The sequence below is a fragment of the Fringilla coelebs genome (assembly GCF_963513975.1).
Source record: "Fringilla coelebs genome assembly, chromosome: 2".
Lineage (NCBI taxonomy): Eukaryota > Metazoa > Chordata > Aves > Passeriformes > Fringillidae > Fringilla > Fringilla coelebs.
In genome coordinates, this window is record NC_140029.1 from 51,042,766 (window position 1) to 51,064,592 (window position 21,827).

Below are 21,827 nucleotides of genomic sequence, written 5' to 3' on the forward strand. Positions count from 1 at the left end.
AAACTATAATTTATCAAGTATACGTAAAATTGTCTTAAAAAAAAAAGAGTCTATCATATACCACAAATAAATAAAGACAAACAACAGTTTTAACAAAGCTAGGTTTTCCTGCAAGACCCTTTTTTTTGGTATTTTGATTGTCTATTCTAGCCTTTGGTTGACAGCTTAACATTACGGCTTGTGAAGTTCAGACACTTCTTAGGTTTGGTTTTCTCCTGTTGTCTGGCCAAATCCTACCTGGTCTAACCTCATCTTTGGCCCTCCATCTATGATTTCATGGCTGAGCACGGTGGATTAAAGTCATTGTTAGCATAAAAGGGCACCATTTCATTGACTTCCGTGGAGTTACTTCTGTTAGCAATAAATTTTTCCCTGCGTGTGTCAATCTGAACAGTGGATTAACTAAACTGCACTGTGATTTAAAAAAAAATCACTGTATCCTTTACCTTCTAGTAAATTACATCCAATATCCACAAGAAACTAGATCATACTGGTGCTGAACCAGCTTAATATGTCTATGTATGAAAACTGCATCCTAAATCCTTCTTTTTAAAGTGATACTAAGTTTAGCTTATGGTAAGAGGTTTAACATTCTGTGTTCATTTTGACTATCCCCGCTATTTCAGCTTCCAACATTGACTTTACAGTTCACTCTCTATGTTTTGCCCTTTTATGCAATTTGAAAACAAACTCCTGCTTTGAATATTCAGTGCACACCATTGAGTTAACAGGTACAAAACATCTGACTAAATTGGTACTATTTTGAGAGGTATTTAAGTAACTTTTTTTTATAAATGTGCCAAGTTATCAAATGTAAAACAACTGCTTTTTTCAGATGTTTCTTAGAAAACTTTTGTATTAAACCTAAAAAGCTGATTTGCATATTTACAAAATCTTTGTCATAGCAAACATGCAACACACAGAACAAAATGCTTTGTTCTATGGCTGTTTATGAATTTTCTATGTGTTTTATATCCACAGAATGGCTTAACATTAAAAAAAACCCCCACATGTACTTAAGTATGTCCAGTAAAAACCTGACAGATTACAGTTCATGGCTTTTCCACTGTGTGCATTCATCTGCATCCTCTCGTTAATTTGTTTACTAAACATTGTCACAATAATGACAGTGCTTTGGTCAAAACACTGCAAGAGGAAAAAAGAAGTATAAAGCTGCAATGTGTTGAGATATAATACTTGTAAAGAGATGAAACCTGCTGACTAAAGCCATATACATCATGAAAGCAAACAAACGACTGAACACTCCGGTAATTGCGATACAGTGTCTTCCCTTTTTCAGCATAAATATACAAAATATACATTTCCAGTTCCTTTTGAGATCTCTTTTAAGCGGACACGCTCAAAAATTCAACTAATTTCAGTTGTACGTCGAGAGTCAATAGGAAATTGCATAGATACAGAGCAGCCTGCGCGACCAGTCCAGCTCCTAGTTCTGATGCCGCTTCATGTGGAGCGCCAGGTGATCGGAGCGGGAGAAGCTGCGGTTGCAGACGGCGCACTGGAAGGGCTTTGCCCCCGTGTGCTTCCTGTAGTGGCGCGTCAGCTCGTCGGAGCGCGCGAACCTCCAGTCGCAGCCTTCCCACGTGCACTTGTAGGGCTTCTCACCTGGAACAGAGCACGCAGAAACGACACCGTCAGCTGCCACTCCTCAGCAGAAAACTGACACCAGTCTGCACTGAACGGCAGGGCTCTTCCATTACATATCCTCATTATCCACAGCTCTATTCATCGGGCCCCAAACTAACAGCCCCTTTGGTTTTTCAGCTCTTGGAAATGGGATTTAATACCAAACTTTCAACCATGCAAATTGGAGAGAGCTACTGAACAGAAATGCAGAGTTAAAAAGCCTGCATGAGACCAAAACCTGCTCCTTTACACTCACCACCGTACGGGAGGGAATAGGGGAAAAAAAAAAAAGCAGTCTCATGTGACAATCAAGACTATTTGTACCTTTCAAAAATGGGCAAGTTATACACTGCTTTTTTAAGAGGTCTGAAATGGGAGAGAAGACTTCTATAAGGATTCTTTGCAATGTGCAGATCTGTTCAAGAGCTTCTGACGTGTGAAGAAAGGGGCACAGTGTGCTACAAACACAACGGGGATAGTATTTCCTAAAATGTCACAAGCAATAAAAACTTGTGGTATCCTGCCTGGGGCTAGCTATAAATAGGAGAAAGCACCTCCAAGTTCAAAGCACCATTTTCAGAATAAAATGTCTTTAATCAGGTGCTTAGATAGCCATATTTTAAGATGGCAAGTCCTTGCTATCTTCAGCAGTCTATACTGACGCAGGAGGAACACGGCATCTCAAAACTTGCTGTGTTACAGCAGCAACCAGCCCAGGCACCTGAAATGTTCATGTTCATGCATTTTAGAACTAGAAACACAGTATTTTAAGCATGCTTACACTTTGCAGGTGTTTGTTGAGATGGGAGAAATATGTAGTCACAAAGCCATGATGGCTTCTGTGTGGAACCAGAATTTTACACGTGTGTGTACACCTGCCTAGGAGCTTGTGTGGGCATGATGTCACCACACAAGCAAGCTTCATATAAATAAAGAGGTTAATGTTCTTCATATAAATAAAGAGGTTAATGTTTGATGTTGTTTGACAAAAACACCTTGCAGCTGGGAGAGTGAATTGCTATCTATATTATTTTGTATTAATTTGACCCATTTGTCAAGAAGATAAAGAAAACCGAGCGTATCAAAGCACTTGGCAGTAGCTCCATTTGGAATAGAAACTGACCGAAACTGAGCTTTTCAAACAGTTATTTTTAATCCATTTTACAGATCTTCTACATCCCGACTGGTCACAAACCTTTGCACTGACAGCTCAATCCTACTGCAGAGTGAAGTGCCTCTGACTTTTCCCTGTTCCACTACCACACACGCACATGGAAGAAAGAGAGGGGCCAGTATCCTGCAATCAGAGAGCTTATTCTGCATCAGTTACGCAGGTAATACCACCTGAAAAGCTCCAAAACATTACTTCAAAGGCACTTATTTATCATGCAGATGAAATTATGAAACTGCTTTTGTCTGGGAGTTTCTACTGCTTTCTCTGAGCTACTACTGAGTGCAGAACTAGCCCATTGCTCATAATGGGGATGCGACTTTGTACTGGCAGGTGTTGTCACAACCAGAACTAGACCTTTGCAAGAAAAACTAACCACCCACCCACCCAACAATCTATTTGCATCAACAGCAACTGGGATTTATTGAAGTCATGGTGGAAACATAACATTTCTTACGAAAGCCAAGAGCCCGACATCAGCTCTCACAGAGTTTGTAATTATTTGGTGGATCACAAATCAGAGCAGAAATCATCACAGATTTCTGTCACAGCTGAATTTACTCAGAGTAAATTCTGATGCTGATCGAAGACGGGAATGATCTATCATATAGGGTTCTTTTTTGCTCCATGCAACAATACCGCAGGCTAAAATACAAATTCCATACAAACACAGTACGTAAAGCTTTTCTAACCCCAATGAATCCAGCTGAGAACACATCTGAATTTCACAGTAGAACGACAGAAAAGGTCCCTATTCAGTGAGGGATCTTTTGCACTACACAGATGATCCTCAATGTATTTTAATTGGGTTACCAATGGAGGCTGTAAAAGCCTGTGCTGCTGATCTAAAGGCACAGAACCAGGGAGATGATCTTTGAACACTCTGTGTTAAAGCACATGTGCACATGCAGAGGTCACACAGAAGTATTACTCCTGTATTTGAAATGTCTGAATTTAGAGACAGTGTATTTATTTCTTCTCCTCCTTTCTTTCTCCTTTTCTCCATGTTTCCTTTCAATTCTTCTTTAAAAGTTTTCACTCAAGGCTGCCACATTATACTTGACGCTGAACTCACAGTGCTGTGAGCCTGACACCCTCACAGTCCAGGGAGAGCACATACAGCCAGGCCTCCATCTACTCCAAATGCTTCTTCTTGTGTTTTGCAGGATTATACAAGGAATGGCAGAGAAGGCAAAGAGGGCAGGAAACAGCAGTAGTTAACAAAAGCCCAGGAATATCCAGACTAGACCGGAATGGGGAGCCGGAGATTAGGATCTGTTTCCAAGTCTGGCACTGAGGAGGTATGAAATACACGCAACTTTCACCGAGCGCCGGACTATGCTGCACTGTAAAAGTTGTCCTGTGTAGGTGACACCTGACCCTGTCAGAGTCCAAACAGCAACAAAAAAAGCTGTCCCCTGTTAAAACCCTTCCTAACAGGCGAGCAGTGTTAGCAGGTGCTGCGAAGGCTCCTGGCAGAGGAAGTGCCGGCGTGCCGGCAGTCTGGGCAGCAGCGATCCCTGCGCCCCGCTGGGTGCCACAGCCTCCCAGGCAATGCTGAGTCCCATGCCAGGACCCCATCAAACTCCAGGGCACTCAACTTTGTAGAGACGCTGTTTAGCAGCTCACCACACTGTCACGGTCACACCACTGCCTGCCACAGCCACGAATCATCCCGGACAACAGCGTTGCTCCGGGGAAAAGCTCAGGCAGTGCCATGCAGAACAGCACCACTCCTCCTTGCTGGCAGACTGCTGCAGACCTGAGCTAAACCAAGCGCTGCTCAGGGGATGAGCACAGGAACAAACTGGTGCCTTACTCAGATTGTTTTAATAGTGTTACTTTTATGTACTGGAAATTAAAGCCAGAACGCTGCTTTTAACCCCTGCTTTGGCCAACAGTGAGAACTGGAAAATATATTTTTAGTGCCAGTGTAGAGGCCCAGATTATTTTGAATAAATCCTAGGGGTAAAATACTGAATATCTATGTTTGTAATGCTAGTTTCCGTTGGAAAGTTTTATTTAAGAACTGAATCAATTTCAAATGCTTTCCTTTTGGGCAATGAGGAAGGCGGGTAAAAAGAAGAGATTAATTTTCACTCCTTTAGAGCAAGCAGAAGAACAACTAGCTGGTAGTGTTTTCTCTCTCTCAACCTATACACATGCTTTTTGTCATTTAGCAGAAATAAGAATTTGGATTCAGTTCCTGCAAGCAAGGGGAAAAGAGTCTCACATATTTTTTCTGAAGTTGAAGACTTACTTTTAAAAAAATCAGGTATACATAACAAGGGACACTGAACTCTTTATCCACTGTTTTCGTTGGCTACATAGTAATGTAAGATTTGTTTACTTTAATGATTGTGCGAAATACAGTAGCTGTAAAGTTTCAGAAGTATTTGGTTTTCCTCCAGCAATTTAGGGCTTCTATAGGGTGTTAAACCAAGAATGCCACTGGTCATCAAACAAGAGGGCAGTACAGCTCAGTTACTGGAACACGATCATGGTATCAAACAGATATTTCACTGTAAAAGCAAGAAAACAGCTAACTCCTCCACTTCAGGGGAGCTTCCACGGGATTTGTTAGAATGTCAACACTGTTCAACTAAAACACCATGGAGGAAGCTGGTACCGATTTCCAGCCAAATAGCACACTCCAACCCTTTCTTCCCAAGCCAGAAATATTATACACAGCACTTCTGGGAAACAGAACTGCTTTCCTTTAAATTATACTTCAACAGGATAGGGATTTCATAAGTTTAATTGGATTTCTGCACAACCTCCTTCCAGAATCGATGGTTTAAAATATTTTGCTAGGCTTATACATCACAAAATATATTTTTAAGTTCTTGAGCTCTTAATATGTATCCATTCTCCAGTTAAAAAAAAATGCATTTGTGGAGCACGAGAATGAGACTTGTATTTGAGCACAGAAATTTTAAGCCCTAATGTTTAGATTGGAAGGTCTTTTAAAGAAAGCACGCAGCAAGAGATAAGGGAGTTTAACCTGAAAGGAGACTATTTTGCTTCCAAAGTGTCTACTTGTTAAAAAAAAAAAAATATTGATAATGCTGTGAGATTACAAGGAGGTCAAAAAGGCATTGAGATGTTCACATATAATGTCCTATACCAGCCAGTCACTTCAACAGATAAAATCTCCCCCAGCAGATCCCATGGTTTGGGTTTCTTATCAATACCACAGGAGAGTGGTCTGGACCAGCGAAGTACACACACGCCTCTTCTCCCTTTAATTTATCTTCTGATTCAGTTGTGTCAAAACGCACCAATGGCTTTCCTAACATTTAATTCCAGCCGCTGGCAGACCCCCGTGGCCATGCTCCATTCGGGAGAGGCACAGTGCCACCCGTGGGGGGGGGGAGGGGAAGAGAGACGGTCATTTTGAAGACACCCTCTATCTTCAACACGCAGTCTCTGCTCAAGAACGTTTCTGTTTAAAATTGTTTGGAAAAAACAAGTCACTGACAGACTCTGTTATTGATGAATCTCCCCATTAACAAGAAAATAAGCTTCCTTATTTCACCAAAGAGTTGTATGACTTTATTTCTGCAATTCACTGCCAGGATGGCTTTCTTTAAAAAAAAAGTTGTAAACAGCAAGGGCTGGATTTTCAAACCTATAGTTAGGTAACTCTATTGGCATGCAGAAATCCAAATACAGACATTACACCAGCCAATGCCTGCAACTCCACTTGCTTCCTATCAGAAATTTCTGTCAGAGCGCGAGTTTGGAGCTTCTTTAAGGAATAACAAATAGTACACTTTTCAGAGACTCCTAAATCACAACACCTGATTACAGCTCATAAGGGTATAAAAGTATAAAGACAGCCACCCCCCCACCCCCAAAATCCAGTCTTGCAATTATTTTAATATTACTTGTGCTTATTATGGAACTATTTCTAGCAGCAAGTGGTTGGCCTTAAAAAATATTTAGGTAGGTGTGATAAAATTGTGGCAAAGCAGAAGTTTCTGTACCAAAACTGCACCAGTTACGTGCACAACCTTTTTATTAGACAGATTTATGTTGTGTCAAAGATTTCTGGTGCATTTGTTTTCAAATTTTTCACATGTTAACATCAGTTGTCCTTATTTCCTGAAATGCTATAGCCTCAAATTTTAGAAAAAATAAGAACAAACGAAACGTTTTTTCTGTTTTAGTTTGCTTGAAGTAGTGTTTCCCTAGCTAACAGCACCAAAGTTTTAAACTCTGACCGGGTTACTGGGGCGTATGTCTGCAAGCATTCAGAAGTTTTTTGCTTCCAACATTTACCTAAAATCAGATCTTCTTTCTCTTATTGACTAAGTGCTAAGTGCTGTAGTCATCATTAAAAGCAGCTTCTAGGTTTGGTTTTGGGTTTGTTTTTTTTTGAGAAAGAACAAAAAGCTGGGTTTTCAAAATAAGTAATCCCTCAGGTGTTTAAAAGATCTTTAGTGCACTGAAATTCTCAGTTGTCCAAGATGGAGATGGATGAGAGAACTGACAGCAAGCCAGGTACATCCAGCTTATTCTGTGCGTGACAAAACAAACGCAGTCCTTGAAACGTCCATCCACAAATGGTATGAATGAGCAACATATGCTGCACATCCTAAATGCAATGAGGGCTGTGCCTGCTATACCAGCAGCTAAAGGGGTACTGTTAAACTACTGCACCATGAAACAGCATTTTAAGGAATTTTGTAACAGAGAGCTTTGAGCACGGCACAAAGTCCGGCCACTGATAAATGAAGCATGAACAGGAATAAAAGATAACTCACTGGTGATCAAAGAGGACAGCCAAAGGAATTCACTGTCTGACTACAGAGGTGCAGAAGGCATTACCTTCTCAGCACTCCCACCAGCGCTAGAAGCACACTTATTTTGCTAAGTGTTGTCTTATGCTGTTCAAGGATTAGTGGGGAATCTTGACTGCCCTGTGCAATGGTTTATTTTCTTTCTGTTATAACATTCTGTCTTAACAGAGGTGGTCTCTCTTGAAGGAGATATGCAAACACAGAGGAAAGGAATTTTTTTAAGTAGGTTTATAAGAAATCCAAGCCATTTGGGGTGCACGGCTGTGTCTACACATCCTGTGCTGAAGAACACATTTCCACACCTATGCCTGTGCTACAAGAACTGCTCTTTAGCTCTCTCACCAATAACACTGGCTTTTGTACAGTCAGATAAGAGGTGCTCTTAAAATGGAATTTATTAAATGCACTCTAAACTTCCAGATTTCCATCTACTGTATGCACACATAGACCAAAAGGAAAAAAAAAAAAGGCATTACATTAAAGGTATTTTTACTCAAAGCAAAGCACTGTACACTCGCCAAAATCAAAGGTTTTAATATGTCCTTAATCAGAGTTGTTAAGAGATCTCTGAATATAAATAATGCAGCCTGACAGGACAGGAATGCTGCTACCAAGATACTCAGACTAAACTAGGACATTACTTAAATGTTTCTAATCTTTCACCAATGGGAGGTGCAGGTCATCTAACAAACAACAAGCAACACACTACCCTGGCTGGAACCAGGAGTCAGTTGTCCCAGTCAAGCCTCAGAAATTAATTACAATAAGGAATGTCTGATCAAATAATGGAAAGTTTTAATCACTGGCAATTGCTGTGAATCTTGGAACTATTAGCCTATGTAGGGCGGTCTCAAACTGAACTATATTTAAAGCTGGTCTCTTAGGTCAACAGTTTCCTTATCAAGAATCAAATATCCTGGAACTGAAGTTTAATCCTCTCAGGGAGCAATTGACAGAAACAACAGTTTTTTTAAGCTGTCATGCTTAGAGGGACTTTCTAGGCTTTTAATCAAAAAGAAAATATTAGGCTTTTCTTTTCAGTATCTAAAATCTAACTAGAATACCCTCACCTGACACCTCGGAATTTAATTCCTGCTTCATAGAAGTTTTATGGTGGATACCAGTGAGAATGATCAGTAACGTTTAAATAAAATTTAGGTTTATGCTGCTAACATTTCAACCTCTTTTGAGCAACACATTCAAACACTTCCCATTCTGCTTATGACTGCAGATAAAGAACCAGATCAATTATTCCCAAGGCCTGCGATCATTCATGAAGTGTTTGAAAAAAATGCATTATTTTCCCTTAAACTGTGGTTTGCACAGGAAAATAATGTACTTCCATTTCTCACACAGGCAACTAATGGATTTAGCAGAATTCATAAATAAAAGATACTAACATACCCTTCAGCAGTGTCTAGCAACACTGCACTTTAATGCACTTTGTCAACAGTTTTCTTTAACTCTCTTCCACTTTTCCTTATGGTCTCTATCAATGATGGCATTTACTGACAGCTCCTTAAAGTGTAATCTATGCAACTCACCCATTTAACAGGTCAAAGAAACTGGATCTGCACAGAAGTATTACTGAATTGCTGTTTTCACGATTTCTGGATAAGGTTTGCTATGGCTGCAGCCATGAGCAAGGCAGAGTCTTTTGGGGCCTCCATTCCTCATTTGCACACCATGAGCAAAATCCCTCACCAAAGTCTCAGTATGATTTGAGTTCATTTGTGCTTTTCTTCCAGCAGAAGCCCAACTACCACTTGTCTTCCCTTCCGAACCAGGCTTCCCTTCCTGAATTCCTGTCCAAATGACACCACCCTGAACAAGTGTCCCTACACAGGTATGGTGAACTGAGAGTGCCAAGCCCCAGAGACTGCTGAAGTCTACTGCTTACAACTGGTTCTAACTCTGATGCACCATCGGTCTAATTCTGGATCTATTGAGGCAGAGATCTAAAATAAAATAAAACGTTTAACACCTTGACAAACCGCACAAGTCAGCAGCTGTTCCATGCCTATATAAACATTTGAAATAACCAGGGACAGTGGAAGTATTTTGAGTGCATCTCATTAGGGAAATGCCATTTCTCTCGAGTTATCTCGGCTTCCACTTCCCATCACCAAATACAAGCTAGATCTATAGATAGAGATGAAATAGTTCTGCAGTTAATGCTAGAAACTATTAATGGCAAGCCCACCATGTGACCAGAGAACATGCCTGTACAAAGACTCTGTATACGGAAAACCAGTGTGCAGCTGGAAAATGTCCTCAATGCGTGTGCCTTGATGTGTTCAAAACAATCACAGATTTTCCTCTTAAAAACATACACAATTCTGAAGTGTGCAGCTGCTCACAGAAATAATTAACCTCCCCACTGACCCTGCAGCCAGCTGTTCTGCAGCACTACAGGTAGCACAGAGGCATGGTATTGCAGGTGCCTGCACAGCCAGCAGTCAACATCCACAATCCCAATGTCAGACATATAAAAAAATCTAAAAGGATACGTTATAGGACCGCTGTTTCTAAATGATTGTGTGATATAGATGTGTATATACTTGGATATCAGAAGAACTGGATGAAGTTTATCTGCAATACGCAAGTAACTGCTTTTCCCAGAGATTCGGCACACGTTTCAGTGTGGACACACAGCTGCTATGCAGAGCTTTCAGGTGGCTTTGCTGCTGAACAGCCTGTGATAAATGCACAACCCCCTCACACATTAGATACTGCAGTTGCACAATGCTGGGTACAAAGCAAAACTTGTTCCGCGACGAACAGGCAACGTTATTTTAAAAGAAACTATCTGCTTCAAAAGTTCAAAAATTCCACCTGCTTTGAAAGATGTTCTAATAGGTACTTTAAAATACTGAGTACCATTTTACCTCTTTCAGAAGTAACAAACATCAAATTCAGGTATCATATTGAAGTGTTTTAAGGTATTAAAATGTACCACACATCTGCTCCAGAACTGCATGGAAATGAATGAACAATGTTCTGTATCTTTTCAACACCTGAACCTTTGTTCATCTTCTGTTTTGGGGTTGCCAGTTTACCAACTAAAATTTATTTCATTGTGAACAAATGGTAAAGCATTATGTTGGGAAAGTAAAACGTGTGCCTGCTTCAGCAACCATTACAAATACATAACCCAATCTCAGCTCTTAGCAGGAATATTGGGCTCCTGATCAACAGCAAGAGTCCAGTGTAACTACACTAAATCAGCATAACTATATCACTTTATACCACCTGACCTGGTGTAAGGTAAACAGCTTGGGAACACCTGAGAAGAAAAAGATAGGGGGTTTTCCTTTTGCCCATTCCCTATAGTTTGTTTTTTTTTTAGATGTAATTTATAAAATCTGACAGTATGTTCATATCTGAACTAAGAAAAAAATATACTACAGCCTACATTCCATCTATCAAAATTAACATTTCTCTTAGGTTTCTCAAAGATTATCTACTAAACCCAGGGAAAGCCTTTCAGAAGAGAAAGGCTGCTAAACAAATACTGTGAAAAGGCTAAGATTTTCCAATACAAAAGGAAAACCTTGAGGTCTGTCTTGACTTTTAATGGCAGACAAACTTTGCTGCAGGCTCTTTTATTTTAAGATGACAGATTGCTGAGAAGGGAGGGGACTGGTTGGGATGAGAGAGAGACTGCAGCCAATTTTAAAAGGTATTGTTAAGAAACTAAGAATAAGGAGAGAACAACTTCAGTGGTCCATGATTACTAAAGAACGGGTTTAGCCAGATAAACAGGTCTGCTATCCCTGAAGGGATTTGAAAGAATATCACACACAACTTTATTAAAACGGCTTACGTGACATTTGCTGTAGACTTTGAAGGCAAAAGCCTCATAAAGTCCTTTAAAAATGTTTTAAAACTGAGAAATCAAAACTTATTAGTGCTGTATGAATTCACAGTTCTGGGGGGATGGGATACACAGAGGCACATCCCCTAATTTAGCCCTCGGCATCGATCCCTGCGGAGATCAACAGCAAGATTCCCTTGCAGTCTTGGGGAAGGCTGAGCAGCTTCACAGATTTCCCCGAGTTTGCACCCCTTTACTTTAGCATTCCTTAATCGATCAAACATTAAGTCAGAGATCTGGCTCCTGAACTACACTTCAATCGTATGTTAAGGCAGAGATCAGAATCACTGCTGGAATTCTTCAAGTATGAAGTGAATATTCAGGAGAGTTAAACTAATCCAAACTCTGAAATACTGCAGGTAACAGGATACGGACTCACATTCTTGCATGTAATGCACGCTTTAGACAGTTTATCCCTTCATTCACCTCCCCAGAAGACCCTTTGTATTAGAGACCTGCTTAAGTTCACTAGATTTTTATCTAAAACAACATTCTTGTTTCCATGAATACATCAGCTCCTCTGACCTTTGCACATTTTATCCACATTTCTAGGTAAAAAAGTGAAGGCAACAATAAACATTAGTGACCCTAAGCAACATATGCTAGCCACGAGGTATGTATTTCTATGCATACAAGAATTAACTTTGTAAACCCTGAAGTCATTACCACTCAAGGCACAGAAAGAGACAGAAATTTATCAAAAAAAGGAAAAGCATTCATTTCAAATGCTGACTATGTAGTGTTAATGTTTAGACTGAAGCTTTCCTTTTATCTCTCTTCCTAGTTATTTTATAATAGCAATCAAGATATTTAAAACCGGTATTTAGTTCCTGGCTGAAGTGCGCAAGTGGAAATAGTACACTTAAATTTACAGATTATTTATTAAACTGGGATTCTGCTCTCTGACACTGCTCAGATTTACAGCCTCATGTAAATATTCCTTTCTTCCTAAACTTACTACTAGCAAGTGATTATATATTAATACTTTTAACAGCGTTGGTGCTTAGTCTGTCACTAATGCAAAACAATAATTTTCTACGCTTGCTTTTAATTTTTCACTGCACAACACAGGTAACTTTCATTTCATTTCTGAAAACAAGATGTCCTTAGTAACACGTAGCATGGACATACTCAACTTCTTTACAACAATCTAACAATCCATTTAAAATAGCTGCTGAACAGAAGTCCTTATTTCCACAGAGATAATGAAACATTTTGTTAGACCATAGCTCCAGACAAGTTTTGATTTAAACTTAGGTGAAAACTCAACTCCTTGAATGGCACAGTCCGCTTCAATAACACAGCTGCTTGAACTGTGACTCGTGTTTTGCTCTGATTCTATACCCACGCATAAAAGAACCAGGGTTCACACTCACTTCTGAAAACAGGAGTCACAGTCCTTTCATTTAATTTCTTTACAAAATCAGTCATGTACTTTTCACCAATTTCACATGAGTGGCTCTGTACCAAGATCCCAGCAAAGAAATGTCCTTAACAGTTTCAGGCGTGCTGGTGGTGAGCTATGTGTTTTTCCCTCTCTCCCTCTCTCCTTCTCCCCCCTGCCTCAGCAGGTGAACACTTGGAAAGAGCATCTGGGGCAGTTCCACCTCCCAGCCACTGTCCTCCACATTCACAGCTCCCGCACGCACACAACCAACACCGTCCCCAGCTCCGCGCCTCCCGGGTCCAGGAGCAGGGCCGGCCTCTGTAGCTGCAAGCGGAGTTTGATCAGGGTACAAAAAAACAATTGTGACACACTGACACTTTTAGTTTTCTTCATTTTGATGTCTTTTCCCGACAAAATGAAAAATTTTTAAAAATTGAAGTTATGTCCTTTTTTAAAAAAAATAAACATGGAGAACCACTTTCAAAAAAATACTAAAGCCCACTTAATGCCAAGTACAAAGTAAGTGGACGTATCTTGGGAGTTTTCATGGCATTTGTGAAAAATTCTAAGATTAAATAATCCTAAAAGGTCAGAAAGAAAGCCCAAGCCAGAAAATTCTATCTACTCAGATAAATCTTCAAAAGTACAACATCTTTACTATGTTTAATTCACTATTTGGGGAAGAAAAAAGATTTTTTTTTTTTACACTTCATTGTGAAAAGGAAAGTTTCCATCTACTTCGTTGCCAGCTATTTAGAGTTCCGCTGAGGTTTAACAAAAGTGCATTAACAAAACAAATTTTACTTCTCGCTGACCAGTCCTCAAGCATTTTGTAGCTGAACTGCCAGTCTGTCCACACCACTCGAGGGAAAGCAGGGAGAAGCCGGCAGACCCAGCGTGCCTGCTTTGTCAGAAACCACGTCAGCCACGGACGGACGGACGGGAGACAGCGAGAGAGCGAGTGCATACATACCTGTGTGAGTTCTCAGGTGCGCTTTTAAGTGAGAAGACTTTGTATAAACTTTTGTGCAGCCTAAACAAAAAAAGGAAAAAAAAAACACAAAAAGCAAAGAGGCTTCAGTAGGGAGAACAGAAACACTCCACACTATGGTTAAACTTCCTCATTCAGTGCCAGGGTACTCTCTGGACACATTTAAGTTTACTACTTTTTGGCATAATTTTTGCCATTTAGAAGCAAAATTCTATATAGAAAGCTCCTAGAGATCTGTTGCTTGACACAGAAAAGAGAAAAACATGTATGTTTCTGCTTGACTTACTGCTTTGAAATGTAGTATATAGGCCAATAGCTGCTACAACCTATGTACAGTAACACCTGCTATGTAAGTCAACAACTTAGCAGGGGGGGAATATTTGATTATTTCTTTTTTAAATTTCCAAGAGGGCCTGATCAAGCCAGACTCTGTGTCATTGCCACCCAGGGCTCGACACAACTCTTTCCTGGGCATTTCCTGTAAGGCACACCGAATGGGTGACATGGCACCCAGAGCTGGCAAAGGGGCAGCAGCAATTTCCCTCTGCGCTTACAGCGGGTGTGCACGCCCTGTGCCTGGGATCACCTACGTGGAAGCACACTCGACAGTCAGATCCCTCTTCCCCTCCAGTGCAGAAGGCAATCCATCTGCGGACAATTTTCAGAGATGGTTTTAATGGATTTATGAGGGCAGTTGAATCTCCTGTTTGTAACAGGGAAGAATGGCTGTGGCCTGATCTACCGGGAGCTGAAATTACTCTCGCAGTGCCAGAAAATTCAAACAGAGCTGTGCTTCAATGGACAAACTGAGCCTCTGCTCCACCATGAATACTGGACAGTGACACTCATCTACACTAGCAAAGCCCAGAATTTTTATTTTTTATTTTCTACAGAGTCTCTGTTATGCAACATGGTAAAATGAGCTCAAGAGAATGACAAATGACATGAAAAATACCAATTATTTAACGAATGTGAGAGTCTTCTACTCAAAACAACAATCAAGACAAATTTTACTTGGACAAAGAACTATTTGGTTCTCCCTAGTGTAGACCACAGCTAAAGAAAACCACTTTTACCTCATCCATTATTATTCACACTTTTTTTTTTATTGCAGGAGTTGGGATTTTCTGGCACAGACTGCTTACCTGGGTAGTCACAGTAGTGGATACGTCTTTTCTCCAAATCTGGGTTACTTCTCCTGTTGTATCTGACAGGTTGGATGCTCTGGGGGGTTATGGGCAGAGTTGCTGGTAGATTTGGGTTGTGAATCGCCAGCTTGGAAGCTATAGTTGCGGCGTATGATGGAGGAGGGGTTAAATTCTGCAGCATCTCCGCTTGTCGGTCTGGACTTCCAGGCTCTGAGCTTGGGGGTGAAGGAGGGAAGTAAGTGGCCTGCTGCTGCAGGAATTGGTTTGGCATGGTGTAGGTACAGGGGGGGATGCCCTGGAACTGTTTCATTGCAGTCTGTGGAACGGCCGAGGAGAGCGTGTTGAGGCCCGCCATGGCCGAGGGCATGGAGACACTGCTGAGGGAGTCCATCACGGCGGCCTGAGGAGCGGCGCTGGGCATGTCTAAATCCGGCGAGCTCAAGAGCTGATACAACTGGCCTTGCTGGGGCGTGATGGAAAGATGGACATCTGGAGTAGGAAGCTCCTGCTTGATGAAAATGTTGTTCACGTCGGGGGTTTGGTGCGAGCTGAAGATGCTGGTAAATTCTGGGAGGGCCTGAGTGGGGGCAGGGGCAGGGGCAGGAGTTTCGTTCTGGTGACTGAAGATGGTGACTGAAGACGGTTCTGTCTTGATGTGGGTTACGCAGGGTCGCTGGGATTTGTACAAGCCAGTTCTCAGGTGGCTGATGTCGGGCAGGAAGACGTTCATGTTGATGCTGTAAGGCAACCCTTCGCTGTCAGTGAAAAACTGGTCTACAACTGAGGCACTGTCTCTTCTGTATTTCTTATGTTCAGGGATGACGGGGACGGGCGGGAGCTGAGGTGCCAGGTATTTCTCCATTTCACATCTCGTCTACAAAGACAAAACAGACCATAATCCACACGGTTTGTTACCAGCTAAGAAAGATGATGGCATCCAAGTCATGTGAGGCTTTACAAATAAAAGGCAATACTGTTCATCCAGCCGCAAGACACCTACAGAGGAAGTTTTGAAGGCTCACACTAATGAAAACCTGCTTGATTTTACAATCAGCACGCTGATCAAAATCATCAAGGACAAGGAGATAAAGTCACAGTACAAAGCGTTCACACATTAAGACAGATCTGATGTTTCAGCATACACAAACTTTTCATCTTTTATGCCTAAAAGACAGTGTGAGGTGCAGAAGTGACAGGCGCTGTGCCTAATCTGCAGATCTCCTGCTCTGGAATTCACTGCTCGAGCAGGGTGACTGCCTATCTGTTTCACCCGCTTCTCTTTGAAATGCTAACTGTAAAAGCCACATCCTCAGCTGACTATCTGAATACTAATACTTCAAATAATGTTTATATATATATAGATAGATATATATATACAAAACATACTTCCATGATTTTTCATTCCTAGAAGAACGGGATTTAATTAGAAATTCAACACCAAAGTGTAAAGTATATAATAATATCGAATAAAAAGGAGACGGGTTGACTACATCAGAGTATTCTTTGTGTAAAGTGTCTCCAGGACTACACTTAAACCACTAATAATCTACACAGTGTGTAATTGTCTAATAGCGTGATAAACATGTCCCTATCCATGCCTCGGTTCTCGGAGAGCTCTTTAATTACTGGAAAATCACCCTCTTAGCACAGTAGTGCGAGGGAATCCGTGGGTGGCTGGAGCCCTATACATTACTGGTGTACAGTCATCGGCAAAACATTTACCATGCAGTCTTCAGTGGGCAAATGCTACATTCCCCCCTGCCCTGTCAAGAGAGTGCTCATACCAGACCCGTTTAGCACCCCGCAAGGGAAAGCAGCTGACAAACAGCAACTCTGCCCGAAAGTGGATTTTAGGACCTTTCTTCAAAGACCCCCGGTAAACACCACAAACAAACACAGCCGCCTTCCCGTCCCTTTGATCTGGATCTGCCCCGACATGCCAGGCTACTTTTTCCAGCTCTTGTTTACGAGTCGAGGGCAGCTCGCTTTGAAGACGGGGACTTATTTACTCCTTAGGGAAGACATCACCGAAAGGCAGCGCACGACAGAACGCTGCCCGGCACCGGCGTTCCCTCTCCGCCGACCCGGGCAACGCCGGTGCCTCGTAGGGCGCGGGGAACCGCCCCTGGATCGGTCACCGTCCGCGGGCTGGAGCCCGGCTGCGGTTGGCACCTTCCCGCTTTTAGCTCCTCCAGCTGTTTGCCTGCGGATCCGCTCCCAAAAAGCCTCCTGGGACAGGCACAAAGTCCTGGGAAGTCCCCCGTTACCAGTGAGTCGTGTGCTCTCCCCCCCCGCCCCCCGAACATGACTCCTTGCGTGGGCGAGGAGGACAGGCGGCCGCTCTAATTCTGCCGCCGGGCAAGTGCGAAGGCAGCAGCTGTAGCTTTCAACACACTCGCGGGGGCAGCCCGGCTCCCCCCGCCTCCCCGGGACGGTCCCGGCCGCCTCGCCGCGCTCCGCCGGCGGGAACACGGGAGCGCTCCCCGCTCCGCGGCGCTCCGCACGGGCGGGATGGGCGGCGTGGCCGCTCCCCCGCACATACACACGAACCCATACACACACACGCAGACACACTCTGCCGCTGCCGCCACAGCCCCGCAGTTCGGTGTCCGCCGCCCTCGCCCCGCAGTCCGGCCCCACCCAGTCCCGCCCGCGCCGCAGCGGCCGCTCCGGCCGGGGCGAGGCGCGGCTCCGGGGGCTGCGCGGGCACCGAGTGCCCACCGGCGGCTGTGAGCGCTGCTCGCTGCCTACCTGCACCATCTCCTCCGCCGGCAGGTTCGTGCCGCCGCCCCCCGGGTGCTGCTGCTGCTGCTGCGGCGGCGGCGGCGGTGGCTGCTGCTGCTTCAGGTCCTCTCCGGGGAAGATCGCTGCCTCCCGGGCCCCCAGCACGGGCTTCAGCTGCGCGAACACCGGCTCCTCGGGCTGCTGCACGGGCCCCAGGCGGGCGGTCATGGTCAGCACCCTGGTGGCCATGGGGCTGGCGGCGGGCGCGGCGCGGACGGGCTGCCCGCCCCGGCGCAGGGCGAGTGACCCGCGGGCGGCTCCGGGCGGGCGGGCGGGCGGTGGCTATTCGTGCGCTCACTCCCCAGGAGCACCAGCCCAGAGCGCATCCACTCCGCTATCGTCACTGCCTCCGCCTGTACCTGGCCGCGGGTATCTACCCGGTGACACACGCCCGCCTCTATTTCACCCTACTCCACCCCCGGCCCCCCCTATACCCCACCCAGCCCGGAGAGGGGGCCGGCCCTGCCGCCCGCCCTGCCTACGAGGAGCGCGGGCAGCTCCTCCCCGCCGCCCGGTCCGGCCCGCTTCGGCCCTGCCCTGCAGCGGCGGCACCGGCGAGCGCGGCGGTGATGGCGGAGCGGTGCCGGTGCCGGCTCCGGCTCCGGCAGGGAGGTACCGCCCGGCCAGCAGCCGGGGAGCGGTGCCCGGCGCAGAGTCCCCGGAAAGGAGCGGCCGGCGCGGCGCTCGTCCCGGAGTGGAAGCGGATTTTCAGCAAGTGCGGCGCTCCGCCGCCGAGGCTTCTCTCGTGCTTGTACTATTATTTATAGTCTTGTAAAGAAGCGCTGCTAATGTGGGCACTTTAAAACAACTGTCTTGTCCTACCTTTCATCTTCAAAAGGGTTTTAAAGGCAGTCGTTCAGATTTATTATTTTTTGTCCTGAAGGCAACTCGTACTCGTACTCGAAACCTGCTGCTAATAATTATCAGCCCGGCAGTACACATCCACCCGCCCCCTCTCCACCCCGTACACTCTGAAAATAAAGTTTTCCAGCATTTTAGAGAAATAGCGCAGAGGACAAGGAAGACGGGTAGAGGAAAAGAGGTAGCGATGATCGAACCTTCTCTTTCCCCCCCTCCACCCCCCCACCGAAATGAGGCAAGTTTCTATTTACTTGTTTTGAGGTGTGGTTTCGACGCAAAGCATATTTCCCCGTAGACACGGGACGGTGAGCTAAGCTGCCGCATGTTTCACTGAAGCAGAAAAAGCGGGGACGCCGTCCTTTCGTACAACACCGACCGGCTCACGTCGTATGGGAAAAGTACAGCATGTAGTGGAGCTTTGGAAAAAAGCACAAACTTTCCACCTTTCTCCCAGCCCTGTCAGCTCCTGCGCCTTCGGTTTGCAGGAGAGAGTCTGAGAATCCACAGAAATGTTGGCAACCTCCCCCTCCCCGTATTTATCCCCTATCGTTTACAGACAAGGTTCTTTTTCAAAACGTACAAAAAATCTTTTTTTTCTGGTCAGCCTGGCACTCCTCCTCTTTGCCGCCCAGTCCACAGCGAGTAGGATGTCTCAGAGCCTGCATGCAGAAAGCTAATTACAGAACCAGGGAAGAGCTCGGCATAACATTTCTTTACACAAACTGTCTGTTTAGCAATATGTAGCCTCTTGATGCTTGTTATTACTAACGTAGATCCGGCTACTCCCGTCAGCGCCGCATTTAAAGCCGTGCAGGCTCGTTTCCATCCGACACCAACACGTATTCCCGTTTAGGCAATATGCAACTTCAGTGTCCTTTACTGAAGACTCATGGCTGGCATTTCGTTCCCCACTCAAGCCTAGGAACACGTGTTTTAACCACCAGATTTTAAAATCATGTCTTGTTTTTTTGTGAATGCCCTTCACATAACCCTAGTTTAAGGTTAAACTTCAAACTACGCTTTTTGAATACCTGACATGTCCCCTATGTCAACCCTGTTAGGCTTCAAACTATGTTTTTGACCATCTGAAAGGACAAGTTTAATATAAACTGCTCTCTAACTGCTTTAAAAGTGCAAAAATAGCAATACTACACTTTGCTGTCTGGAAACAAATTTTTACAGATCAGGCACAGTGTAGGACTAGGCAGCGTCTGATGTTGTGCTTGTACTGGTAACTTTCAGACATTTATATGAATCCTGTGGCTGTAGTAGCTGAAGTGTTTCTGAGACTTGCATACCTTATTTGCATGCTTTCTCTCCATCTAATTAAGTGAATGATAAACAATAATTTCAAAACTTTTGTTCTTTTGTGTCATTTTTGTTTGTTTTGCTTTGTTTTATATATATTCATTTATAAAGGGCCTGCCCTGGCAAAAGCTTTGGCAGGTTAATTAGAATGGTATCACAGAGTAAAGCTCTGTGTGTAAACATTTTCAGAAGCATCCCCGAATGTGTTTTAATTTTTTTTAGAAAGGATGTAATTAGGTCTGAACCGCAGATGCATAAATCCTATCTCATCACCATGTTTTTTGTACTACTGATGGTCTATGTCCTACAGTCTTTTGTCAAGCAACAATCAGTGGAAGATGACTAAAGACTGTATAATTTTTAAAGAGCAATTTTTTAGTTTGACTTTTCTACTATAACTAACAATTAAACAGGAAAGTCAGATAGGCTCCTGTTCCTGCTCAGATTCACTGCTTATCTGACCTACATATTGCTGCACTACTTATTTTACAGATAGTATAAATGTATTTTTAGATTCAGACACAAAAATTATTTGATAGGCCATTTCAAGAATTCCCATGGTTATTAGATTTTAAACTTCTTTGAACAGATAATTTTTTATTTACAAATTTAAAATCAATAATAATCTGCCAGCTAATGTCATCTCCTAAATGAAATTGAAATGAGAATTTGTTCAAAATTAATCATAATGAAAAAAACCATAATGAAATAATTCATAATTATAATGAAAAAAAAGTTTACAGCTGTAATAATTTTGGAATGTTTCTAATTCATCACTGATTTTGCAGACTGAGGTAGAAGTGAGTTAACGCCTTAACAGCAGCAGAAAACCGAGTAAGCTGTTTTGAAGGCAGCAGAGCCCTGTTTGTGTGAGTAAGACTTCAGGCAGATATGTTTCGTAGTTTTCCTAAATGATCATTCCTCTGCAACACAAGTCCCTGGGCATCTTCTGAAAATGACAGTTCAAGGTCTTTAGTTATTGTCCCGCAGAGCAAAGAAAAGGAGGAATAAAGCATTGATTGGTAAACACCTCGAGCTAGGTGTGTGGAAGACACTTTTCAGTGTCCATGGTCAACGCTCTGCGCTCGAGAGAGCATTACTGCGTTCGGGGGAAAAGGGTTAAACTTTCTGAAACTATGTCGATGCTGCAGGTTCTGAGCGGGCAAGGATCCAGGCTTTCTGAATGAATGTAGACTCAATTACTTTGAACTCTCTTGTTCTGTACATTCCTATTCGCTTAGTAGTGCTATGCCCATTAGGGGAGACAGGAGAAAACAAGAACAAATGTCAAGTCCCAGGCAGTTGGGAGCTTGGCAGTGGAGGAGCAGAGCACTGCCTTGTGGGAGTGCTGTTGGGAGCAGAGGAGTTCAGCAGGGGGGCCGGGATACAGACACGCTCTCTGGTTTCCTAACTCATCGCTCCACAAGACATACCTCTGAGGAAGGGTACTTGTGTCCCACTGTCCTGCTGGGAGGAGTAGGGCCAGAGTTATAGGCACCTGCACGTGTTGTTTGGAGGGAAGGACTGGAAAGACGTGGACAAGTTGTTTCATAATGGTGAGGTGAGGGAAAACCAAGGACCTCAGCTGAACTAAGCCAGGCTTGAAAGCCACAGGAAGATGTCTGATTATAATTTCAGAAGCTTTTAACACATTGAGAGGCCTGTTCTGATTCAGCAAATACCCACCTCATTTTTTCACTTAAATTTACTAGAGAAGTGGGCATAAACTTTATTCTTGCAAAACAGTAGCTGTCTGTACTTTTGGTCACTCATTAGACTCCATCTCCCCAAAGGAAGAAACGGTTTGTCTTTTTCTCTAACTTTCCAAAGAGCCAGCACAATCCTTTT

The 21,827-nt window shown here is 43.6% G+C and overlaps 1 protein-coding gene across 1 annotated transcript; it reads right to left on the reverse strand.

The window, feature by feature from the left end:
• Positions 1–1,035: 1,035 nt before the first annotated feature.
• Positions 1,036–17,999, reverse strand: KLF5 (KLF transcription factor 5; the record flags this gene model as incomplete). The annotated part of the gene is made up of 4 exons (XM_084201387.1): positions 1,036–1,626; positions 13,861–13,920; positions 15,024–15,900; positions 17,778–17,999. 4 exons carry the CDS (start codon positions 17,997–17,999, stop codon positions 1,448–1,450), a joined length of 1,338 nt encoding a protein of 445 aa, XP_084057513.1. The 3' UTR covers positions 1,036–1,447.
• Positions 18,000–21,827: the final 3,828 nt, after the last annotated feature.